The sequence below is a fragment of the Euprymna scolopes genome, chromosome 2 (assembly GCF_053919585.1).
Source record: "Euprymna scolopes isolate OS-2025 chromosome 2, ASM5391958v1, whole genome shotgun sequence".
In the NCBI taxonomy this organism is placed as follows: Eukaryota; Metazoa; Mollusca; class Cephalopoda; order Sepiida; family Sepiolidae; genus Euprymna; species Euprymna scolopes.
In genome coordinates, this window is record NC_136483.1 from 28,012,774 (window position 1) to 28,037,094 (window position 24,321).

General features: G+C 35.3%; 1 protein-coding gene across 1 annotated transcript in view; it reads left to right on the plus strand.

Annotated features, from left to right (window-relative positions):
- The first annotated feature begins 6,856 nt into the window (after window positions 1-6,856).
- The window catches only part of LOC145241459 (uncharacterized), a 51,249-nt gene continuing 33,784 nt past the window's right edge, over window positions 6,857-24,321 (plus strand). Inside the window, exons 1-3 of the mRNA XM_080104441.1 lie at window positions 6,857-7,028; window positions 14,816-15,157; window positions 23,226-23,404. Coding sequence (XP_079960567.1) covers window positions 14,824-15,157; window positions 23,226-23,404 — 513 coding nt within the window. The 5' untranslated portion in view covers window positions 6,857-7,028; window positions 14,816-14,823. The remainder of the gene's footprint in view (window positions 7,029-14,815; window positions 15,158-23,225; window positions 23,405-24,321) is intronic.

The window sequence follows — 24,321 nt, forward strand, 5'->3', positions numbered from 1 at the left end:
CAGTCTTGACGATGACTAGTTGGGGCCTCAGTGCTTTATACCCCAATGTTTGCGTAGTCTCACTCCATCGCCACAGAACCTCCCACCTTGGTTCCAAACTTGCTTGTGCAGTTTAGGTGCAGTATCTGTTGCGCATCAGATAGACACTCTCTGAACCTCAAATGCTCATGTCCAGTGCAGCGAACCCGCGACAACTGACAGCAGAGGAGGTCGCAGCTTCTGGCCGAAAGTAATCTCAGTGAGGTAAACAGTCGCCCTATCGTGTCCGCTACTACTACTTTTTTTCTGGATGAGGTTTCATAGCCTTTTAAGGAAAACTGCAAGGCAGCAATAGGATTTGAAATCAGAGTTCCCATTTCTTAGCCTTTTGCTGTGATAAGACTGTGATAATGCCTAGTGGTGTTTGATAATGGGGTTGGTTCCCCTAGTCTTCGTCCAACCAAGGGCACCCACAAGACAGTAGGGAAGGGGTTGGTAATGTGTCAGAACATGTCCACACATCAGTGGGCCATAATGCACTACCTCTTAGGTCCCATACTACTCCGAGATCTCCTACAAGTTTAGCATGAGGTCGCAAAGCACCCAGTTACCGTGTGTGGCCAACGTGGAGGCACTGCAGGAGTCTTGATGATGGAGCGGTTATGTACTGCCAGGGAAGACTTATGCATAGCTGCTCCGTTTTCACAACGAGGTTAGCCAGCGGTGTTAGCTGAAAGCAAGAACTTAACACTAACATACCTAACACACTAGACGCATCACATTCCCCTGCCGGATTAAGAATCCAAACGCACGCACGCACGCACGCACACACACACACACACACACACACACACACACACACACACACACACACACACACACACACACTCCATTTTAAGACTTATCTGGTTCTTATACAGGTAGATGATTACATCGGGAGTTATATACCTTAACCCTACCCCTAACCCTAACCTATACCTTCTGTAGCGATAAAAGGACACAACAATTTTTCCGTCGACCGTGGCAACAGATTTGATGTGTGATGTTTTGATTTCAGGTCAAGAGTAAAAGTCAGACTCGAAAGATTGTCAAAATAGGAAGCCTCATTTAAACCATAGTCATTCGTATCAATTGGGACCAAATGAGGATCAGAGCGTTTATGGTGAAAAAAAGAAGAGCTTGGTTTGGGATGCGTTAAAATTAACAAGCCACTTTTCACTCATTGCATCACATGCCCAACGTCTGAGGAGTAACTCAGAAAGATCTTGATCGTTGTTTGCCTTTGAACGGTCGCCTAAAATAGTACTGCCACCTGCGTATATGACGACGAATGAGCTTAGAATGTGAATTGGGAGATCATTGATGAAGGTAAGGGAGAGAATTGGGCTCAGTATTGATCTCTGAGGTACGTCAGCGTTGCTACTTTGAGCTTCAGACGTTTACCTATCGATGAATACTTGCATACACCTTTGGGGATAAAAGATTTGATAGTTGAGAAGACATTTCTAGATATTCCATAATGTGGAATCTTATGCAGTAAACCTTTATGCCAAACCTTATCAAATGCCTTTGATATATCAAGAGCGATTGTTCTTGCGAGGAAACCCTGATGATAGAGTCACTAATCCTATGTGAAATTACAGTCAGTATATCACATATTATATTGCTTGTCGCTGAGCAGGATGTTTTTGCTGAGGTGATTGGCAATTTCTCTATTTAACACGGATTCAAGAAACTTACTCATTACATGCAGAAGACTAATTAGACAGTACTACAGTGTGGCTTATTTGTCATAAGTATATTTCCGTATAACATATATATGCATATGGTGTATATATATGTATATATATATATATACATATATATATATATATTTATCTCTCTCTCTCTCTCTCTCTCTTTATATATATATATATATATATATATATATATATATATATATATATATAGGCAGGAATCTCTCAATAGTTCTTTTAACTATCATATCGTCAAAAGAACATCGATAGCATACAATGAAATTAGTATTATTAGCGAACATAAAAATTATATATGTACGTATATTATATATATGTACGTATATATATATATATATACGTACATATATATAATATATGTACATATATAATTTAAAATAATATAATATAATATAAATTAAAATAATATAATATAATATGAATAAAATATAATAAAAATTATATATGTACGTATATTATATATATATATATATACGCACACACACACACACACACATATATATATACGTACATATATACATATACGTATACGCATTTATACGTATACACACACACATATTTTCGCCAATAATACTATTTTTCATTCTATGCTATCGATGTTCTTTTGACGATATGATCGTTGAAAGAACTATTGAGAGATTCCTGCATATATATATATATATATATATATATATATATAGAGAGAGAGAGAGAGAGAGAGAGAGAAGAGGAGAGAGAAAGAAATAGAGAGAGAGAGATAAATAGATAGATAGAGATGTATATCATAAGAAAATATGCTTTTGACGATTAAACTACACTGAACAATTTATATTTTATTCCTTGGATAAATTATCGAATTAATTACCCTATCGAGTTACTTTGGAATGAAAATCTATATTTCTCTGTAGCTTACCTACCATAAGTATTTTTTTATATTATATTTTCACCCCAAACAAGGCACATTGACACTTTGATGTAGAGGGCTGCTATTAGGGACATAAGCTAAAGGGGTACTATGTGGGGAGTTGGGCAGCAAGATGTCGGTTCACGTTACACTTGAACTTCTGCATGTCAGTACACTTGGGGAATTCCAAAGTCTAGCGGTTCTGGGGAAGAAACTACTGGAGTAGAAGGCTCTCTTACATCTAAGGATCTCAACTGTGAAGGGGTGGGATTTTGCTGCTTGTCGGGTTTGTCGGGGTATTTATGGCGAGGGGGTACAAGTGCTTGCAGTTCGTCGGAGCATTCACCGTTAAAGTACTTGTAGAACAGGCAGGGGGATGCTACATTTTGTCGATGAGACAGAGGCTGAAGCTTAGATGATAGTTCAGAACCTATCAGGTTGGCGACTCTCTTTTGAACCTTGTCTAGAAGTGAGAGACTAGTAGCAGATGCACCCGCCCAAATGTGACAACAGTACTCCATACATGGGTGAATGGTGGCTTTATAGAGGTACAGGATACTTTCGGACGTTAGTAGTTTTCTAGCACGGTAAGAGAACCTACTTTTTTCGCAGCGGTCTTGGCAATGCTCTCAGTGTAATTGCTCCAACTCATGCTTCCCGTGAACGTTAGGCCGAGCAGTTTAAAAGAAGTACTTTCAATCAGAAGCTTTCAATCAGAAGTGTTTTTGGGACCCCAAAAAAATAAACTTCGAACCTTCACTTTTAATTTCAAGATGATTTTAAAACGTTATTGTATTTTTCCGTTTTTAATATTTTAATGTTTTGTTTATTGTTACAGCTTGTAATGTCAAATACAAATATATCTGCGATTATTTCTATTAAAATGAAGTTGTTTCTCCCTCTTTCAACAGACATTATAGGAATACGAACACAGACGCCATCAAATTCAAATGTGGGAAAAATAGAAGACTTACCGCAAAAACGTGCCCGTGTCTGTCTGTAATGCGGGCTGAGAAGGGAAAAACGAAAAGATCCAAGATGACGACCGTGGTCTTTTAATGCCCACGGTCTCCAACAGTTCTCGAAAAATCGCGCCACACATGTGATTTTGAGGTGCGCCCGGGCACCATAAAAGCAGGAGTAGGCAGAAGCGTTCAGTCATGTGTACGGTGAACATTGTCAGGCTTTTCCGAACTTATTTACATTGGACTGGAAGGCAACGATATTGTAGTCGGTCGAGAAGCAAGCAAGTAAAACAGTGTTCTATAGGCGACCAGTTCTAAGAAAGAAGCGTTATCGTTGTGTGACGTTTTTCTAACCGACATAATTCCACCGTAACAATCTGTTTCCTACGTGTGCCATAAAATTGTAAGAGAAATATGGATGTTACAAACGTGGCCACAGAATGTTACATGTGCACGCGTGTTCGTTTAACTTTTGCTGAGATAATAAACAGGGGAGGGAGAGTAAGCAACATTCCAAGGAAAAGAGACGAGGGAAAGGAAAGAATAAGGATATTGGCAAGGGAAAGGAGTAAAAGTGGGAATTTAACATGAAAAGGAAAGAATATGTTGTGTTCAACATCTTTACAAGTGAGTCATGTTTCACGAGGAGTTGTACAGGAAAGGGGAGAGGGCAGATGTATAAGGAGGGGGCAAAGATATAGGTTATAGTAGGGGAAGAAGGGTTGATGCGACAGGTATGAGAGGAGAATAGAAAATTGGTCAGTTTTTCAAATATATCCAAATGGAAATTTTGAAAATAAGGATCATTTGGAATAAGGAGTATATTAGACGTTGAATGGGGATGTTATTTAATTACAAGCTGTAGGTGACGACGTTATCTACAGTTTTACAAAAAAGTTGTTTGGGCTCAAAAAGTTCGTTAGAGTGGAAAAGATTGGGGTGATAACGGATTAAAATTTAAGAGGTACGTAGAAATCTGAACTTCAATATTGTTTAAATTCAATGAGAGCTTATTTTAGTGGGCTGGCACTATGGTGCAGGGACCAGGGTGCAGTGGGCTTGTATGGTGCTCACAGTGGAAAAAGAAACGGGTCTGACATAGGATTTTAGACAAACATTTTTAAAGATAACTGAGAGATTCTTTTTAATTGTATTTATTTATTATTTTTTGTGTGTGAAAATCCAAAATGTTAATGTTTGTCCCATATGTATCACAAACGTTTTGATTTCATTCTGGAAGCATTTTCAGGCGAGAGTATAACATCGTGCTGAAGAAAACTGTCGAGAGAATGAATTAGGAGTAGCAGTCAATAGTTAATATTCGTAGATAGCTGGCGCCGGGTGTTTTTAAAGCCACTAGTCACCCCGATTTCGGAGTAATTTGAGTCACACGTAAATAGAGGGGTTTATGAGTTACAACAGACATTTTAGAATATTGTGACGTGTTTTAAAGGCGACGTTGATTATTTCAGGGACTTAGGTTTATATATAGACTAGCTTGGATGCCCGGCGTTGCCCGGGTGTTTGGAGGTATGTGTTGAGCAAAAAAAAAAAAAAATAAATAAAGTGGTAATAGGCAGGCAGGCTCGAATCCCGTATTGCGAAAGAGGAAAAAGATATGAAAAATCCTCCAGAAAAACGTGACGTCATCGCCAAATCGGAAGTAGCGAAGGTTTAAATTAAGGCAAGTCAATCGAAAAAAGGCGATGCCTTTCGAACATATCAGCAAAAAAAGAGATCCCTTTTTGTAGAAAAGTGCCCAGTTGAGGGTGAAGGAATAAATGTTTTTAGCCAATTTTTCGATATTTGTCGTCCGCAGAGTCCAGCTTCAAAACGATATAGATCTCGAGAAAATCCGTCACGTCTGTCGAAAGTTTTAGGCAGACATACATACATACATACATACATACATACATACATACATACTACATAATACATACATTTAAACAAACAGGGGAAATTTATATTATAGATGGCTTCAAGTATTAACAGTATTGCCTTATTGTTTTCCGAAAAATTATTATTTACAGTAGAACCTCGGGATACGGTGGCCCTAGGATACGTTTTTTTCAGATTACGATGTGAAATACGATGTTTATCCGGCCCCTGGTTACAATATTTGCCCAATCTTCAGTGTAATTTATAATGTGATTTGATTATATACATGTGTATTATATACCGTGCTGTATTTTGTTACTAATTTTTTATGCCGAATTATGGGGTTGTACTGTATTTGCTTTGAACTGCAAATCACGTTACATGTTTTTCCTTATATAACGAAGGAGAGTTAGGTGCAAAAACTAAAACTGACTTCTAGATATAAATCAAATCAATTCATGCGTTATCACTTTATTATTATATATATAAAATAAACTAATTTCTCCCCTATTATTTTGACCTTAATAGGATTAAAAATCAAGACATTTCACAATATCTCGATAATCATAGATTCCTATATTTTTTTTCTGCTGAGAGTTAACTGCTACAATCGGTTAAAATCAATGGAAGTAGTAAAATCTTTCTCTCTAATTAATTCCTCCTTCCCTCGCCACAACTTACACCGTTTCCGGATCGTTCACAAGGGACAGTTACGAAGGAAAACCGGTTTGGGGTTTCTTTACTTCGTAGTTGCTTAAAAAAACTGAAATGGAATTTTAACGTTCCTTTTCGTTCTATGCTTTCTACTGGGTGAAACACACCATGGACTTAACCGAATCGACTGGTTATTTATGTCAGTTTTTTTCGTTTTGTAGTTGCTTAAAAAAACTGGAATGGAATATTTATGTTTCTTTTCGTTCTATGGTTTCTACTGGGTGAAACGCACCATGGACTTAACCGAATCGAAGTGTTATTTATGCCATTTTTTTCGCTTTTCGCTATATCTGTTTGTTTTTGTCTTTCCGAACACGTTCATCATTTTTTTCACTTATTTTTTCTTTTTGTTCTTCCGATTTCTTTTTTAAAGAAGTTTTACGGTTTTTGTTTTGGTTTTGGTTTTGCTGATTTTTTTTAAAGAAGTTTAACATCGTTTTTTTAATATTTAAACAGGGTCATTACTTCGCTTATTCTTTACTTTACCCCCCCCCCCCTTACACACACCTCCAAACAACCAGGCAACGCCGGGTACACCCGCTAGTACTTTAATAATGCTTCATGTTCATCACAATATTTACATTTCTTTCTCTCTGCTGACACAATAATAATTATTGTCAACGAGTCTAAACAAGTACTGTTGTAAAATTATGTATTCAAGCATAATGGGACAAAGTTGTTGCATTGTTATAACTTATATGATCGCCCTAATAACATGACATGAATGTAGAAATTTCCGAAAGAAAAAAGAATATCGATTAAATCTATTCTCACTACTTCCTTGTTCGATCAGTAATCAGAGAGAATCATTACTCTTATTGCGGGCGAGTTATCAACACGGAAAACATTTTCCAGGTAAGTGTCTTTACAAACTCTCCTAGAAACTTGTAAACTATTTTTTTATCTCATATATAAAAATCGAAGAAAAAATGAACTCTATGGCTCTATTAAGCCATTAATACTTACTATATAAATTATTACCCGTTCACACTGGAATTTTTAAAATATAAATTTTCTGCAATACAACTCAATTCGAAAATAATATTTTGCGTTTAATTGGGATAAATAATTAAAAAATTACTTTTTAATAAGTAAACATTTTATTATATTAACTCAATTATAAATAGTTTCTTATATATATATATATATATATATATATATATATATATATATGTGTATATATATATATATGTGTGTGTGTGTGTCAGATCATGTCATATGCTACTGGTACCATGTAATCCAGTACTACCTGCCTCATGGTCGGGTCACCGGCGACTAAACTGGTTCCCCCACCAAACTTATTTGGTGAGGAGGGTAGCTAGTCTCTCTGAAGGATTAAAAACAAGACCTTCCAAAGGGCGAATGAACCCTTTTTCGGGGTCAACGGCCAATTACACCGTGTGTGTTAGTGTCTATGTATGTGTGTGTGGAGGTGGAGAGGGCTCCCGTAAGCCGTGGTAAAAGCAACCTTTCTAGGAAAGGCAAATCTCTGATTTAAAAACCCATAAAGCGGGATACCAGTATCCACATTAAGCTAGTCTGCAGTTTAACTTGTTGCTGGCTATCTTGCTGTTGCTTGTTGCTGGATCTCAACATTTTGAACCGAGGGAGAGACTTAGCTGTCGTAAAAAGCTAAGACTCTGTAACATCATCTGTGTATAGATACTCCCTCAGGGATTTGTCTATAAATATGGTCCTGAGGCGATGGAAGTCATTTTTGGGCTCATTGAGTGTCTGAGGGAGTGCCATTCGTCTGACAAGACGTTACAATCATCATGTATATATATGTGTATAAGTATGTATATATATATATGTATATGTTGTATATATATATATATGTATATGTATGTGTATATATATGTGAATGTATGTATACATATGTATATGTATATATATGTATATGTATATATATGCATATATATATGTATATGTATATATATATGTATGTATATATACATATATATGCATATATATATGTATATGCATATATATGTATATATATGTATGTATATCTATCTATCTATCTATCTATCTATCTATCTCTCTCTCTCTCTCTCTATATATATATATATATATATATATATATATATATGGCCCTGTCAGTGGGGCATTAGAATGCCCCCCTACAGAGGGTAAAAGTACCTCAATGGAGGTCATGGATATGACCTTAAACTATATCCAGTGGTTAGGCCCCAGCTTGTGGGCTTTGGGGAGTGTGGAGCCACCCTTTAATTACCATTGCTCCCAGGTCCACTCTGACCCGGAATGGTAGTGCCTGTTAGGGTTCCAACTATGGGTTAAATAGAAACCAACGTGAAAACAACAAATATATTCTATTAAAAAAATTTTTCTTCAAAATCTTTGGATTCGGCATTAAATAACCCGGAAAGGGTGTATATGCCGTAAAACAAAAACAACCAACTATATATATATATATATATATATATATATATATATATATATATATATATATATATATATATATATATAAAGTCTGGCTATATAATAAAGTCTGGCTACATAATAGACTAGGTATATAATCTACAGGATATCCACAAAATCTGGCTATATAATGTAATCAGACTTTGTGATGTGATTCTGTGAATAAACATAATCTAGGCGTCCTCAAAGTTAACTTTCTTTTTGAGGTGGATGTCTTCATAATTCAGATTATTATTTGTTTTTCTTTCCGTGTTTAAGTAGAAATGTACTACCTTTTTACACTGAAAAGTATGTTTCTCTTGTAAATATGTTTTTAGCGATGAATATGCTTCTCTCGTATGAATAAATTATTTACATTATTATGACTTTATTTTTCGGTAGAAAATGGAAAAAAAATTATGAAGCAAAAAATAAAAAAACGAATTACTACCTCTCGTAGAGGAACAGTTATAGGGAAACCTGGGGCAAAATGAGATAGCCGGGTAAATCGAGACACCACAGATAACTGAAACAGAGAGAGAGAGAGGGAGAGAGAGAGAGAGAGAGAGAGAGCTCTTTCTTAAGGAGTCTGATCAAGTGATCACGTGGTAACACCTTGCCGCCAACATCTACCATTGTTTTATTCAGCCCCGTACATCAAAAAGGGGTAAGTATTCAAAATTTATCTATTTTGATCCGTGACGTACTATACTCTGAGAGTGCAGAAAGCTGGGTAGCCTATTAATAGAACTGTAGGAAATGGGCACACTACGGCGGTGCATGTCTAGACGAATGCAACAAGACCCCAATCTTCATTTGTGAGCTCTGTGAAGACTGACTTATTCAGACCAAGATCCGTCTCGTTTTGGCCCATGCTTGGGGCAAAACGGGACAATACAGTTAGCTGAATAAATCATCTGTATTTGTTTTGAAATAATTTCTCATCTTTTTTTGTTGTTGTTGTGGCATTGTTTTCCAATCTCTTGAATGTTCAGTACACAGAATATGGTTTATATGTCAATTCTACCTTTGCCTCGACACTTCTTTTTTCCTTATCTCGTTTTGCCTCAGGTTCCCCTATACTAAGTGTCATTATTGTATAACAAATGAATTAATTTCTTACAAAAAATTAGGACATATTTATCTTTTGTATCAGCTTTCATGAAACTTTCAAAAACTAATTATTTTTTATTCATATAGACTATCGATCGTATAAAATTTCTTAAACGTATTATATTTTAGATATTGACATTGAGAAAAGAAACAAAAATGTATACTATTGCTTGACGGAATTCAGCTATTATCTTTCTTTTTAAGGAGTGAATACATGCTGATGAAATAAATGTAATAGGTGTAAGTGGATTGTTTTAAATGAAATAAAACATGGATGAAATAAACGATCTCAAAATGTTGGACTTTTATCAGTAACAACTTGCGTAAAATTGTTTCGTTCCAATGCTGGCATACGAGTATACAATAATTTATTTAAATAAATCTGTTTCCGTATATTTTTATCCAAATCGACTTCCGGTTTTGAATTTCATCGGAAGTAATCAGGGTTGAATGTGAACACTCCGCTATATTGCCTTACTTTACTTAATATATTATGATCCTTATATTTTAACTAATACGCATTTTCCTTTCATTACGATTATTTAATTTATTAAGTTCCTTTTCCATTTATTTAATTCATTTTAATTTATTATTTTTAAAATATATTACATTCAGTATTGATTTATTATGTAATACATTCTTTATACATAAACAATATTAATCAAAAAACATATGCAAACATATATTTATTGAAATAAATATTTCTTGAAGATAGCACTTTACAAGGAACATACGCTAGTATTATTGGTCATTTTCAAAATGTTGGACTTGTATTGGTAACAACCTGTGCACAATTGTTTCGTTCCAATGCTAGGATGCAAGTATATAATAATTTATTAAAATAAATCTGTTTCCGTATATTTTTATGCATTGACCTACGTTTCTTCGGGTTTTCAGACTAAGTAGCACCATCTGACGTGTTTCAAAACTGGAGATCGCTTGAATCAAAAAATATCAAAAGATCGCCAAAATATAATTCTTGTAAGCTGTAATGTTTTACAAAAACATTCACACTATAATCGATATTTAATCTAAATTAGTTAATTTCTTGTAAATTTTGCTTACCCAGTTATTTTATTTTATTAATTTTTACAAGGTAGTCACCACTTATCAAGGCCCGGAAAGGTTATTGTGTGTACAGTACGTTAGTGTTGGAGATTTTATAATGTGTCTTACTTTAGGGGGCGGTTCATCAGGAATTTGTTTACATTAGACTTGAAGTTTTCTTAGAACTGCACGCCTGTGGAACTCTGTTCCGTCTGCTGCTTCCCTCCTTACTACAACTTGGATGTCTTCAAGTCCAACGTAAACAAATTCCTGATGAACCGCCCCCTTAAGTAGACACTTTAAATATCCACACTAACGTACTGCACTTACAATAACCCTTATCCCTGAGTGGCTTCCGGGCCTTGATAAGTGGTGACCACCTTGTAAAAAAAAGATATCCAGGTTGTAGTTAGGTGGGAAACAGGCAGATGGAAGAGAGTTCCACTATATATATATATATATATATATATATATATATATATATATATATATATATATATATATTAAATAAAAAAGAGTGTTTATTTTAGAGACGGCAAATTAAATCACAGATATTTTATTATACAAACATGTTGTTTATTCCAAACATTAATTTCAGACATTTATAATTTAAATATAATTTCGGTCATTTTCCCAAGGTTCATACATACATTTGCATAATCTAGTATTTTGTTGTGTCTGGTTCATCAGCGTATAAATAAGACGTTACATATCTTTAAATATAATAATCTAATGGGATTGAATCGCACGAACGAGATGGTCCATTTCGTGAAAATATTTGTTCATCAAATGTTTCTTTCAGTGTATATATCGTATCATTTTAATTTGCAAATGCTGCTCGGGTATTAGTCTCTTCATGATAAATTGCCAAACCAAGCTGAAGTAAAAAATAACCGATAGTCGCCAAATCTGCAATTAAACACAATAGAGTTGTTAATTTAACGTTCATCATCCCTAAAAAGGATGCAACTGATGCATGCAACTGAAAGACAAATCAATAATGTAAATTAAAATAGGTTATTTAAACATTTAAACAAAATTTATTTATGTTTGAAAAATTGGAATCGAAAGATTTGTTACTGGATTGATAGCATTCCAAATAAGTAAAGTAATGCTTAATAAAAATAATTGCGTACTCTTATTAATGATATTTGTCCTTTAGTCCTCACATTCTATGAGCGTTGTTTCTGACAAACGGGAGAAAATTGCTGTTTCACATCAAACACATCGTTCTGACCTTCAAGTAATACATTTTATATCATTAAATCAGGTGCATTCATGCATTGTCTAGTGATTTCCAATAACTAAATTCGTAAAGGAACTATTTTTAAAAAATATTATTTATACAAAGCAACATTCGTACAATAAAATGATAAACAGAACAATTCATCGCTGAAACAGGTTTTACAAATGATGTATACAGCAGGATGGCGGAATCCTCAAAGGCATCCTGTATGGCGAGCTCTTAGCCGGCAGTAGACCAACCGGTAGATCACTCCTCAGATTTAAGGATTTGTGCAAAAGGGACTTAAAATCCGGCAACATCAACCCTGTTGAACTTGAATCCTATGTTGCAGACCGTGACTCCTGGAGGGTCAAGAAATGTGTCCAACTGAGCGAGGAGAGAAGAGATGAACAGTGGGAGAAGAAGAGAGACAGGCGCAAAAGGACAGCATCAGCAGTAGCATCGGCAAAACACGAGAGAGGATATTTCTGCGGGAAGCGCAATAGAATCTGCCGCCCCTGCATGGGTCTGCTCAGTCACAGCAACAGTTACCACAACTCATGACAACCTTCAGGTGCGATTCTCCATCGTCTGTCTAGACGGAAGGATACCAACAACTACAGCTTGAAGCTGATAAAATTTGGTTATATATATATATATATATATATATATATATATATATATATATATATATAGTCATCCACATATAGTACTGCTTCGTTGTATCACAACTCATCAGTGCGGCTAGACATATACCTTTCTCCAACCGTGGATCGAACCTACAACTCCCGCGATGACAGTCGGCAGCTCTAACCATCGGGCATCGAATCAGTGCCGTAAATATTTCTCCTCGAGTGTGTGTTAACTTCATACCCGCCCGTCGCAAGTGCTCAAACCATCAGTTTGTTTATACACACACACACACACACACACACACACACACACACACACATATATATATATATATATATATATATATATATATATAGAGAGAGAGAGAGGAGAGAGAGGAGAGAGAGAGAGAAAGAGCAGCCTCATAACCGGTTTGATTGAAGAATAAGTGATTTCATCAATTCGTTGACCATAAAAGTATTAGCAGTGTGGAACATTCGTGTCCTTATTCAATTCTGGGCAACGTCGAGTCTCTCTGCTGGTAGTAATATGATTTATTATCAGTAATTTGAGAATCTCTCTCAAGTTTGTTTTTATTTAAAGTAAAATATTTAAAAGAAAATCACGATATAGATACGTTCTGGGGAAATTCTTTGTTTTAGTCTTTTTTTTTTCTTGACTTAAATTAGTAGTAACTAAAATTATGTAGTGCAGATTTTATTGGTAATAATTTATCTTAAAGATTGGAACCAAATAAGTTACTGCACATTTGCATTAATCAAAAGAAAACTAAATCTTCGTCAAACTTCCACGGTTTGTCACTCTAACATTTATAATGAATTTTTGTATTATAATAAAATTTATATGATAGTGAATAAACGGTGAAAATTACAATTCGATTATTCAGTTATTTTCGTGATCAAAAACAATAACATTTGTTTGTTCGTAAACAATAGTGTCCATTTTGAGCACCGCTACGTATAATCACATATGTTTAACGTCGTGGGTGCATAAATATTATACTGGTCTTCAGACGTAGCTCAGGTCTCGTAAATGCTATTGATTGAGAACCGCACTGACGCCGGTTTGTTTTTAATAAGTTTTATTTATGACAGAACAAGGATAAAAAACAAATACCTATGTACGAGAGAGAGAGAGAGAGAGAGAGAGAGAGAGAGAGAGAGAGAGAGAGAGAGAGAGAGAGAGAGAGAGAGAGAGATTCAGAAGAATTATTTAAATTTATGAAGCTAGTTACATATGTAGAGAGGCCTTGCTTGGCCTTCGGGACAAGATCAAAGTGTAGTATCTGTTCTTCAGATGCTGCACTTCTATTTCTTGTTCTCTTTCGGTGGATGAGAAATCCTTCACGACTGAGACAATTTTTATTTTTGTACCTTTTCTCCACGTTAAAAAACGACCCTGGTGTCTAACTCTGTCCCGTGGGGAGGCATAGTAAATAGGTACATATGTAGAGAGGCTGATTTTAGACACATGTGCACGCCATCCCCACCACTGCCGTAATGAAGTACATCCAGTTTCTTCCTGACAAAAATATTAATGGCTGGTTAAACCATAAATCCCGACTGGTAGAGTCACCTGGAAGAGACGTCAAAATATGTGCCGAAAGCCTCAGGCTGAGGAATTACAATTCCGATCAGAAACACTGTTAATAAAGTGACTTACTAGATTATTACACGAATATATTATTCAAGAAGTAACGCACATACACAATCGAATATTCTTGATTTTTTAATTGGACGATCAGTCTGTTTGTTCGTTCCAATTTTTCTCAGAAATTACCGAATCAATGCTTTTAATTTCAAACCGGAAGCGTCTAATTTGCATATTAAATTACACTATCTCTATATAAAGAGAAATTATACCTTTTTGTCTTTTTTCTTCACTACTTTTGCCTGAACAGGATCTTACAAGCTGCACAGAAAGAGGTTTGTACATATTTTTAAGGAGTTTTATCACAGAAGTATAACTTATCCTGCCTTTGATAGCATATCAGGCCACATGATTCCATAGTAAAAAAGAATTCATATTTGGTGTCAATGTTTTCTTAAATGATTGTGCCAGTTTCCATCTGATTAATTTCCAAATAATTAAACTCATCAAAAGTTAATTTCTGAAAACCCTTCTAAAAGTCATAAAGAAAATATATCAAACTGATTTATTTTAATCTATCAGCCTTACATTTGTATGAACTCTTCCACCGCAGATTCGACAATGAAACTTTTGAACGGTTTCTCCATCTTACAAACAATCTTTATTCTACTGCAACGTTCCTGTTACATGCAAGGTGGATGCTCCGTAAAGAAATATAAAGTCCTTCAGCGTGGATATAACGTTTTTATGCAAAAGGGTGTTAAGTCGTTCTTTCAACCTAAGAGCGTGAAAGATCTAAACAAATGTTTAAAATCGTGCGCGCTGGAAACCTTCTGCCATATTTGCACACTTGACAATGGAATTTGTCATATTTTTCACTCCATGAAAGACAAGCTAAGAGTGGAAATTACCGATATTCCATCATCAGCCACGACTTACTATGAAACAGGACAAGGTGAGTTGCTTTCAATAAGTGTGGATTTTATATACTCTTTATATAATTGGGTAAAAGTATGAATTCACCGATTTAGTTCAGTTAGTACAATAATAATTCAATAGAGACAACTTTAAATTGATAACTTTTTTTAAAATTCAATTTTCACCCCAAAAAAGGCACAGTGCCACTTTGAAGCAGGGGGCTACTATCAGGGACTTAATTAGCAGGGTCATTATGAAGGGAGATGAGTAGAAAGATGTTTGTTAGCATTACACTTGAACTTCTGCATATCAGTGCAGTTGAGAAAGCAGAATCCCGGAAGGAAATTCCAAAGACTCGCAGCTCTGAGGAAGAAACTATTGGAGTAAAAGGCTTTCTTGCACCTAGGGATCTCTACTGTAAAGGGATGAGACTTAGTAGCTAGTCGGGTTTGTCGGGGTAGTTACGTCGAGAGGTACAAGTGTTTGCAGTTCGTCAGAGCATTCAACATTAAAGTAGTTATAGAACAGGCAGAGGGATGCAACATCTCGTCGATGGGACACAGGCTGAAGCCTAGATGACAGTTCAGGACCTATCAGGTTGGCGACTCTCTTTTGAACCCTGTCCAGGAGCGAGAGACAAGCAGCAGATGCACCAGCCCAGAGGTGACAACAGTACTCTATACATGGGCGAATGGTGGCCTTATAGAGGTATAGAATACTGTCAGGCGTTAGTAGTTTTCTAGCACGGTAGAAGTACTTTCAGGCAATGTGTTCTTGGCCATTGCTATTGGTGGTAGAGAAGGTTTCTTCTAGTTATTGAAGGAAACAAGCTTAGTCTTGGCAGCATTGAATGTGACCACCCATTTTTGTCCCCATTCCACTACAGATTGGAGGTCATCCTCTAGTGTTTCTGCCATTTCCTTGGATATGTGTTCATTTGTTTTCCCCTCATATCTGTTATAGAGAGTGGTGTTATCGTCAAATATACCCATCCCCGAAACAATTTTATCAGGGAGATCATTTATGAATATCAGGAATAATAGAGGTCCAAGGATAGACCCCTGAGGTACTCTCGCATTTATGTAACATTGTTTAGATGTACGACCGTCGAGGACAACTTGGATTTTTCTCTTACTTAAGAAGGATTTAATTACATTATGAAATCTTCCAGTGATTCCATATGATCTAATTTTCCTTAGACAACCATCGTGCCATACCCTGTCAAAAGCCTTAGATATATCAAGGGCTACCGCTCTACCCTCCCCTGTTTTGTCCAATGAACGGTATATACGTTCAGAAACTACAGTTAAGATATCTGCTGTTGAACGGGCTTGCCTGAATCCATATTGTTTGTCAGTCAGGAGTTTAGCTGCTGTTAGGTGCTGGACTAGAGCTTGAGAGCTAAGGACTCAAATATTTTGGCGAAAAGCGGGAGGAGACTAATGGGGCGATAATTTAGTGGGTCAGTTCTTTCACCGGAATTCTTGAAGACTGGTACCACAGAGGCGGTTTTCCAGCAGTCGGGAAAGCAAGATTCGTTGAGGCATTTATTGTAAAGTTTGGAGAGAACTGGAGCAACGGCGATGCATTTTTTTAATAGCACAGCCGGGATGAGATCTGGTCCACATGCTTTTGAGGTGTCTAGGTTTTTTATAATAGCATGTACCTGAGAAGGGGTGATTTTCAAATCGTCTAGTGTGGCGTCTGTTCGCAGAGGAAAATCAGAGAGGGAGTGGTGTACCGAGTTCAGTGTGGAGTTTGAGGCAAACCGACTGGCAAGCAGATTAGACTTGTCAGTTGCCGTGCAGGCAACCTCATGATTGTTTCATAGTGGGGGAATATTTGACTGTCCATTATTTACTACGCTGTTGTAGATTTTCCATAAATCCCGGGTTCCTAATTTCTGTGCTTCGATGCGTTTTCTGGTGGTTTCAGAGTAATCTGTCTTAGCTGTCTCTATCACTCTCTTACAATTATTTCTAGCTTCTATAAACTTCTGTTTATTTGAGCTGGAATTGCAGATTTGGCAACTATCGGTTATTTCTAGTTCAGCATGGCTTAGCAATACATTAGGAAAAGATTGACAACCTGGTAATGTTTGCAAATTGCCAATGATACGATCAATATACTGAGAGAAACATTTGATGAATGAATACTTTCAGGAAATGGACCTGTGCACTGACCACCTCGTTCGTGCGATTTAACCTCATTAGACTATTGTCTCATGCCAACTAGATACAATAGATTACTTGACAAGCAACATCCAGCGCATTATAGCCGAATAAGAGCCTAATTTAATGCGTATAGTTTATGAAAATTGAACCTCTAGATTATGCCATATATGCGAACCGCAGAGTTATATGCTCGAAATTGTATTTAAATTATAACTACAAAAAACTCAATCGTTGAAATAAACCCCATATTTATATAATAAAACTATTTTCTGTGATTTATTTTAATTTAAAATTCGCGGCATAAAGAATACACCTTTTATATACTACTACTTCCAACCAGAAGTATAAATTATTCACTGTTAATATTTCCAACTGAAAGTCTTTAGAAATATATCTGGAATGAAAATATGTTAATGTCCGTTAATGTAGTCTTAACAGATATTGAAAACGGTAAGATTCATATTTGGCATGATTTAATGATTTTATTTTATTTTTACTTGAGAATCACCACTCATCAAGGCCAGAAGGCCGCTCGAGGATAAGGGTTAATGAATGTAAGTTGGTGTTGTAGTAATCGTTGATGGTATGAATGTGTAGAATTTGATTATTTATATGGACGGCTCAACAAGAATTTGTTTACATTGGATTTGAAGGCTATCATGTTGTATCCAATCGGAAAGCAGGACTGTGGAACTATGTTCCACAGGCGGGTAGTTATGGAGAAAGAAGCTTTGATCATGAAATGTCCGTTTAGATTTGGGCACAGATAGAAAGTGGGGGAAATCATTTACTTCAATTAAGGTGTGATGGGGCTCAGAGCGATTATGACGAAAGGAGAAACTTGGTTTTCGATGCATTAAAATTAATCAGTTACCCTTTTGCCCTATTGCACCACATTCTCAAAGCCAGAAGAAAGAGAATCATTATTGGCCTTTTAAGTGTAACCATAGATTGTGGCGCCGTCTGTACAAAAGTCTACGAATGATCTGAGAATATGATTTGGGAAGTCATTGATGAAGATTAGGAAGAGAGTTGGCCCAAGAATGAAACCTTGAGGGACGTCAGGGTTAATAACCAAATATTTATTATTGATAGGATTTGAGTCAACTGTAGAAATTTGTCTTTTGTTTCAATTACAAGAAAGGATTATAAGGACTACATGAGTTTTGTAAACGCATTAAATAAGCACTATGATTACTTTAAGTAATCGAAATTAAGTGCTAATAAGTTCAAATGTCTCATATTTGCAGATGCGCAAATTAAAAGAATAGTCATTAAAACATTGGAAAATGAGTCACGTTAATCGAATTGAAAACCAACGATGCAGTTTCTAATCATGTACAAGCCACATTTTCCTTCTTTCAGCCCAGTAGAATAATTAACTAATAATTAATCGTTTAACTTAATAAGGTTATTAACAGCACATGTACGAACATTAACCAACACATAGTATGACATAAAAAGCATTATCCAAAATTTATCATTTAGTTTACTTAATTTCACACACACACACACACACACACACACACACACACACACACACACACACACACACACACACACACACACACACACGTATATATATATATATATATATATATAAATATATATATATATATATATATATAAACCCTGTGTATCGCTTTATTTCAGTTAAATATGTTTTTAATTTTGAAATTTCTGTGAAATGCAGACAAGTGGAATTTGGCACACTGGAAGAGCATAACAAGGTGCCTTATTTTCTTGATTTTTGTGGAATTTGAATAAATATTTTGAAAGTTATGCTTATTTTTCTATTTTCTGGTATTTTTATGTGTGTATCACTTTATTTCAGGTGTCTAAAATGTATATTTTCGGTAATAAAACAATATTTTTACTTCATATTTTTATTTATATGAAATAAGGACCATAGCCAGTAACAATATTAATCAAAACAATATTAATAAAAAACAAGAACGAAATTCACATTAGGTTTAAGGAATTTTTTTATCAACATAACATCCATGCTTCAATTCATTTTCGTGCATAAAAATCAATTTGCGGTGAGGTGCCAATAGAAGGTCATCAAGCCATGCTGACAAATGCTCATTTAAAAATAAAATATAAGACTGGCTTGTCAGTTTGACATCTTCTGGCACTTAGAATGGTTCAATTAGTTCATCGCAGATAATTCCAAAACATGACACCTCCAACTCCCCGTTGACGACGGAATCGATGAAGCATAGGAAATCCAAGAGGAATCCAACCGTTGCCCCACCCATCTGGTTAATCAAGGGTTGCTCTGGCCTCATCGGTGAAAAGAACATTTTCAAAGCTGGTTTTCATGTATTTCTGAGCCCAAACCAAACGTTTTTCCTTATGAGTTTGGTTTAAAACAGGTCTTGCTATGGGCTTAATGCTTCTTGCAATTTCGTTTAAGACATTGCATCGTGTTTTTCTGGAAGGTATTCCAGCCTTGTCAAATATAGCAGCACTGTTGCTGCCCGGCTGCTTGATAAGTTCACGGCAAATTTTTCTAACATCACGAACAGGAACCAACTTTAGATACATAAGACTTTTAATTAATTAATAAATATTACCCAAATTTCACGTTCTTTAAAATATTTTAAAGGATTTTAACAAATGTAATGTAAATACAACCTTCCATTTGAGAATTTAAATATTTAAAATTTATATTAAATTTTATCCATAGTCAGTAGATCGCAATTAAGCAAGATTCTTGGAGTTTCAACTTAAAAGAGGTAAAAAAAAAGGAATCGGAGCCTTTTGTGAAAATTCAGATACCTTCAATTTTTAAAAATTTATAAATAGGTGTTAGACATCAATTAATGAATATTCCCAGACTGAAGTTGGTTTAGAGTATTTTAAAGAGGTTATTAGGGGGCATAGCATGAGCAGAACTTTTCATTAAACATACAGTTATATGAGATTTACATTAGATTTGATCCATAATCATTAGACACTAATTTAAGTAATATTCATTGAATTTCTATTTCTTTTTAAGACTCTTTAAGCTTGGATCTTAAATTTGAGACATATTTTTAGAATATAAATCATGTAATAGATTTGGATCAAAATTGAGACAAGGATTCAAGACATATCATTATATATGTTGTGGCCCAAAAGTGTCACAAAGAAAGACTCGAACACGGACATGATTCAGAAAGAGGTATTTTTTTATTACAAAGGAATCACCACTTATCAAGGCCCAGAGGTCACTCGAGGATAAGGGTTAAAGAGTTTATATTTTGTGTATGGGTGAGTCCCACAACAATATCTAAATGTTAATGTACATAAGAAAGCATAAAAGATGTTCAGGTAGTCTTCTATTTATTGAATGACTTTGTTCCGACGTTATTATGAGAATTACTATTTATTTGGAATCATGGATGCACAAAAACATTCAAAAATTGATCAATAATGCAAGAGGCTCGGGTTTCGAATCCTGAGTTCGGATGTGTCTAACCGATGAGCCCAAATGAGGGCGACATTCGAGTCTTGGACTTCCGGTTCGTTGACTGTCTCGGCTCTTGTGAGCTGCGGCGTTGTTTGGCTGTGGAATTTATTATATAATCTCTCACATTCTGAAAATCATATATATATATAGCCTTATTGTTTTTAGTGCTAGACAAGAAGTTTACTGGCGATAGTAATTATAAATTATTTATTTAATATTAATGATTACTTTACTTTAGATATAAATTACTAGCACATATTATTTTAGGTATTACTAATTTTTTAAAATCAGTATAGAAAATAAAATTTGATGAAGTAAAAGATATTGTAAAATTAAGTGAAGTGTTTGACCTTTAAAACTAGTACCGAAACTAAAAACATGATTAAATATGATACGCAGATATATCAGAAACGAAAACATTAAAATCATTTTTATTTTCGATAGAAAATGACAGTTCCCAAGACCTTTGACCTTTACAAGGTTGTCAAGTAAATTAAATGCATGTGCGGCTCGGGGCCTTTGGGACGGTAAATAAAAAAATTACTGCTTAAAGCAATAATCACAGCGCTAACCATTGACTGGTCAAATCTGACAAATCAATGCAGACCTAGAAAATGGGTGTTTTCCTCATTGCCCTCTTCTAGGGATCGTGGCGCAATATTATTGGTCAATCAAAGATTGGTCTATCAATTGTGCTTCAGGGTGAGGGACGTTTTCTCTTGACCCTTCTTCGTTGTCACCGTTAAGCCATTGGATGACCAATCGAAAGCTTATTAGTCAAGATTTTGACCTATAAATAGGGCAAATTTAACAATCGATTTGGTTCATTGCCCGAGAACTAGTCCACCCGAATTTTGCCTTCATCATATCCACTAACTTCCACCATCAATGCCCGACTTTTGCAAACAAAATCTGCGTCAGTCAACCTCTTTTTGCCCTCATCTCGCAGTATTATATTTTATGACCTTCTTGTTACACTAACGTGTCTCACTAAATTTCGTTGTTGGTTGTTCATTATGATGTTTTTTTTCCCTGATTTATTTTATTTTAGTTGCCAAATCCTTTTGACGACTTCTAACCATTGGCTAACATTAAAATGCTGTACAGTAAATTAAAATTTACAAAAATTTATGATTCAACAGGGAACACACAATGCGCATTAAAAAAATTTCCTATTCCGTAGAGTTTTAAAGAATGCCTTCTTTTTGAAGAGGGAAGATATTAGCAAAATATTATAGAAAAATAAAACTATGATTTTGCTGTTTAGCGTATAAATTGAAACTGTAACATATGAAACAAATCATATTTGCATAAAAGATAATGAAAGCCTTTTTGAGAATACAACACTATATAGGTGAAAGTATATTAAGATGAAGCCGAGATAAATACAGGAGACATAACGGGATAAGCAAGAATCCTTAGAAAAAGCTTCTAGTTGTATATCTGGGTAGTTAGAAAGATAAAATCCAAGTTGTAATATGGTATTCCATGTGTTGATACAGAGGGGTTTTCTGGGAACAAGTTTTTCAGTCAAAATGGCCAAATTGCACGACTCAATGCAGCAACTTTCCGAAGCTAGAATAAAATTAAAGTTAAAAGTTAGACGAAAGATATTCAGTCTATTTTTTAGATAAAAAAAATGTTAAGAAATAAATGTTGAAATGACCAGACAAATGCAGACGATAAGGAAAGATTATCTATGAAGCAAATCGCAAATCAAAACTTCGTGGGTGGAAAAATTAACAGGCGAACTTAAAATTCTAACTTATTTGAATGGCCTAATTTTCGAGAAAGCTTCATGCATATGTATATATATATATATATATATATATATATATATAAAATTTTCAGAATGTGAGAGATTATATAACTATCTCAATTACCAAACAACGTCGCAGCTCACAAGAGCCGAGACAGCCAACAAACCGGAAGTCGAAGATTCGAGTTTCGCCTTCATTTGGGCTCATTAGTTAGACATATCAGAACTTAGGATTCGAAATCCGAGCCTCTTGCATGCGTGGCGAGCACTCTGCTACCTAAGCAATACGCCACACACAAAAAAGTATATTACTAATTTCGCGCTAGGTTAGCGTGTGGGATGGCATCGCCCTGGCGAATATAAAATTCTTATTTATGGCATATATATATATATATATATATATATATGAACCTGTCTATATTGTTATCTTAAAGAGCCGGGAATAATTAGGACAACAAGTTGGTATATTTAAAAAGAGTGTATTTAAAGAAGTGCAAAAAGTATGATACAGAAAGTCTGCGTCTAATACTGTGATTATGACTACAAACAATTATTACCACAACACGGAGTTGTAAGTTTATTCATAGTACCTGGAAGAGTCTATTCATGAAAAATCAAAAAAATTAAACTCGATTCAATTTTACTTTAAAAGCACCGCTAAACAGCGTGTTTTGAAAGCCCGAATGTCGTTTAAAATTGTTCCTCTGCTTTTCAGATGAGGAATGGCTTAAGGTATATTTTTTGAAGATCAAAAGTGGATTTCGTGTTGCTGAATCGTTTGTGGGAAATGGAACTTACAAGAGTTGGGGTCCGGCCGAATGCACACGTACATTTTGCGCAGACTTCTTTCGGAGTAATCTGATTGATGTTTGGAGTAATCTACCAATACATAAAGTAAGTATTGAAAAAAGTAAATATGTTCAAGAATCGACACATATTTAGCGAGAGTCATCTATACAAATATCAGATACTTTTTTTTATTTTACTTTTGTTAGTTTGAAGAGATCAAGGGGCTCTTTCCTGGGGCTAACACTTTAAACAGTTTAAATTTATATCCGAGGGCTCTTTTAAGAATTGATACTGTTCCCTTGATGGCTGCTCTCTGTATTTCCTTATAGCTAGGTTTTCCATGGATTGCTTCTAAGTATTTTTGAAGGTTTTTTTTTGCTCCTGTCACAACTGGTATAATGTTTATTTCTTTCAGAGACCATGTTGTTTTTAAATCATTTTTAGGTCCTGGTATTTTGTTATCTTTTTCCGTTCTGTTCTATTAAGGCAAGAGTCGTTTGGAACTGTGACGTCGATAATGAGTGAAGTCCTTTTGGCCTTGTTCCATATTACTATATCTGGTTTGATGGCCTTGTCTTTTATGTATCTGCCTGCCTGTATGTCTTTGTCGTAGAACACTGTCACTTTTCCATTTGATGTTATCGGTGGTGGTTCACATTCCAGGTGTTTGACGATCTATCCAATTGCATCTCTCCACAGATCTTCCAATGTAAGTATCTACATACTTTGTTGTGGCGAGCAGTGTAATGACCATCGGCTAGAAGGATCTTGCATCCAGACATTAGGTGGCTTGGGCTTTCAACAGCTGAGTGACAGAATCTGCGTTGGTCGTTTTTTTGTAGACCAGCCATTTTCTTAAATCCATTTGTGAGTAAGCCTTGCTCTTGTGCAGCTATAACTAATCGTTCTTCATAAAATGGAAATTTGTCACTTTTAAGCCATTGTAGTGAGGCCTCCTTGTTAGCCCTGGTTCAGTTATTCCATGAACCTTCCTGCTCTCTTATCTTGTTGTCATTCTTCTA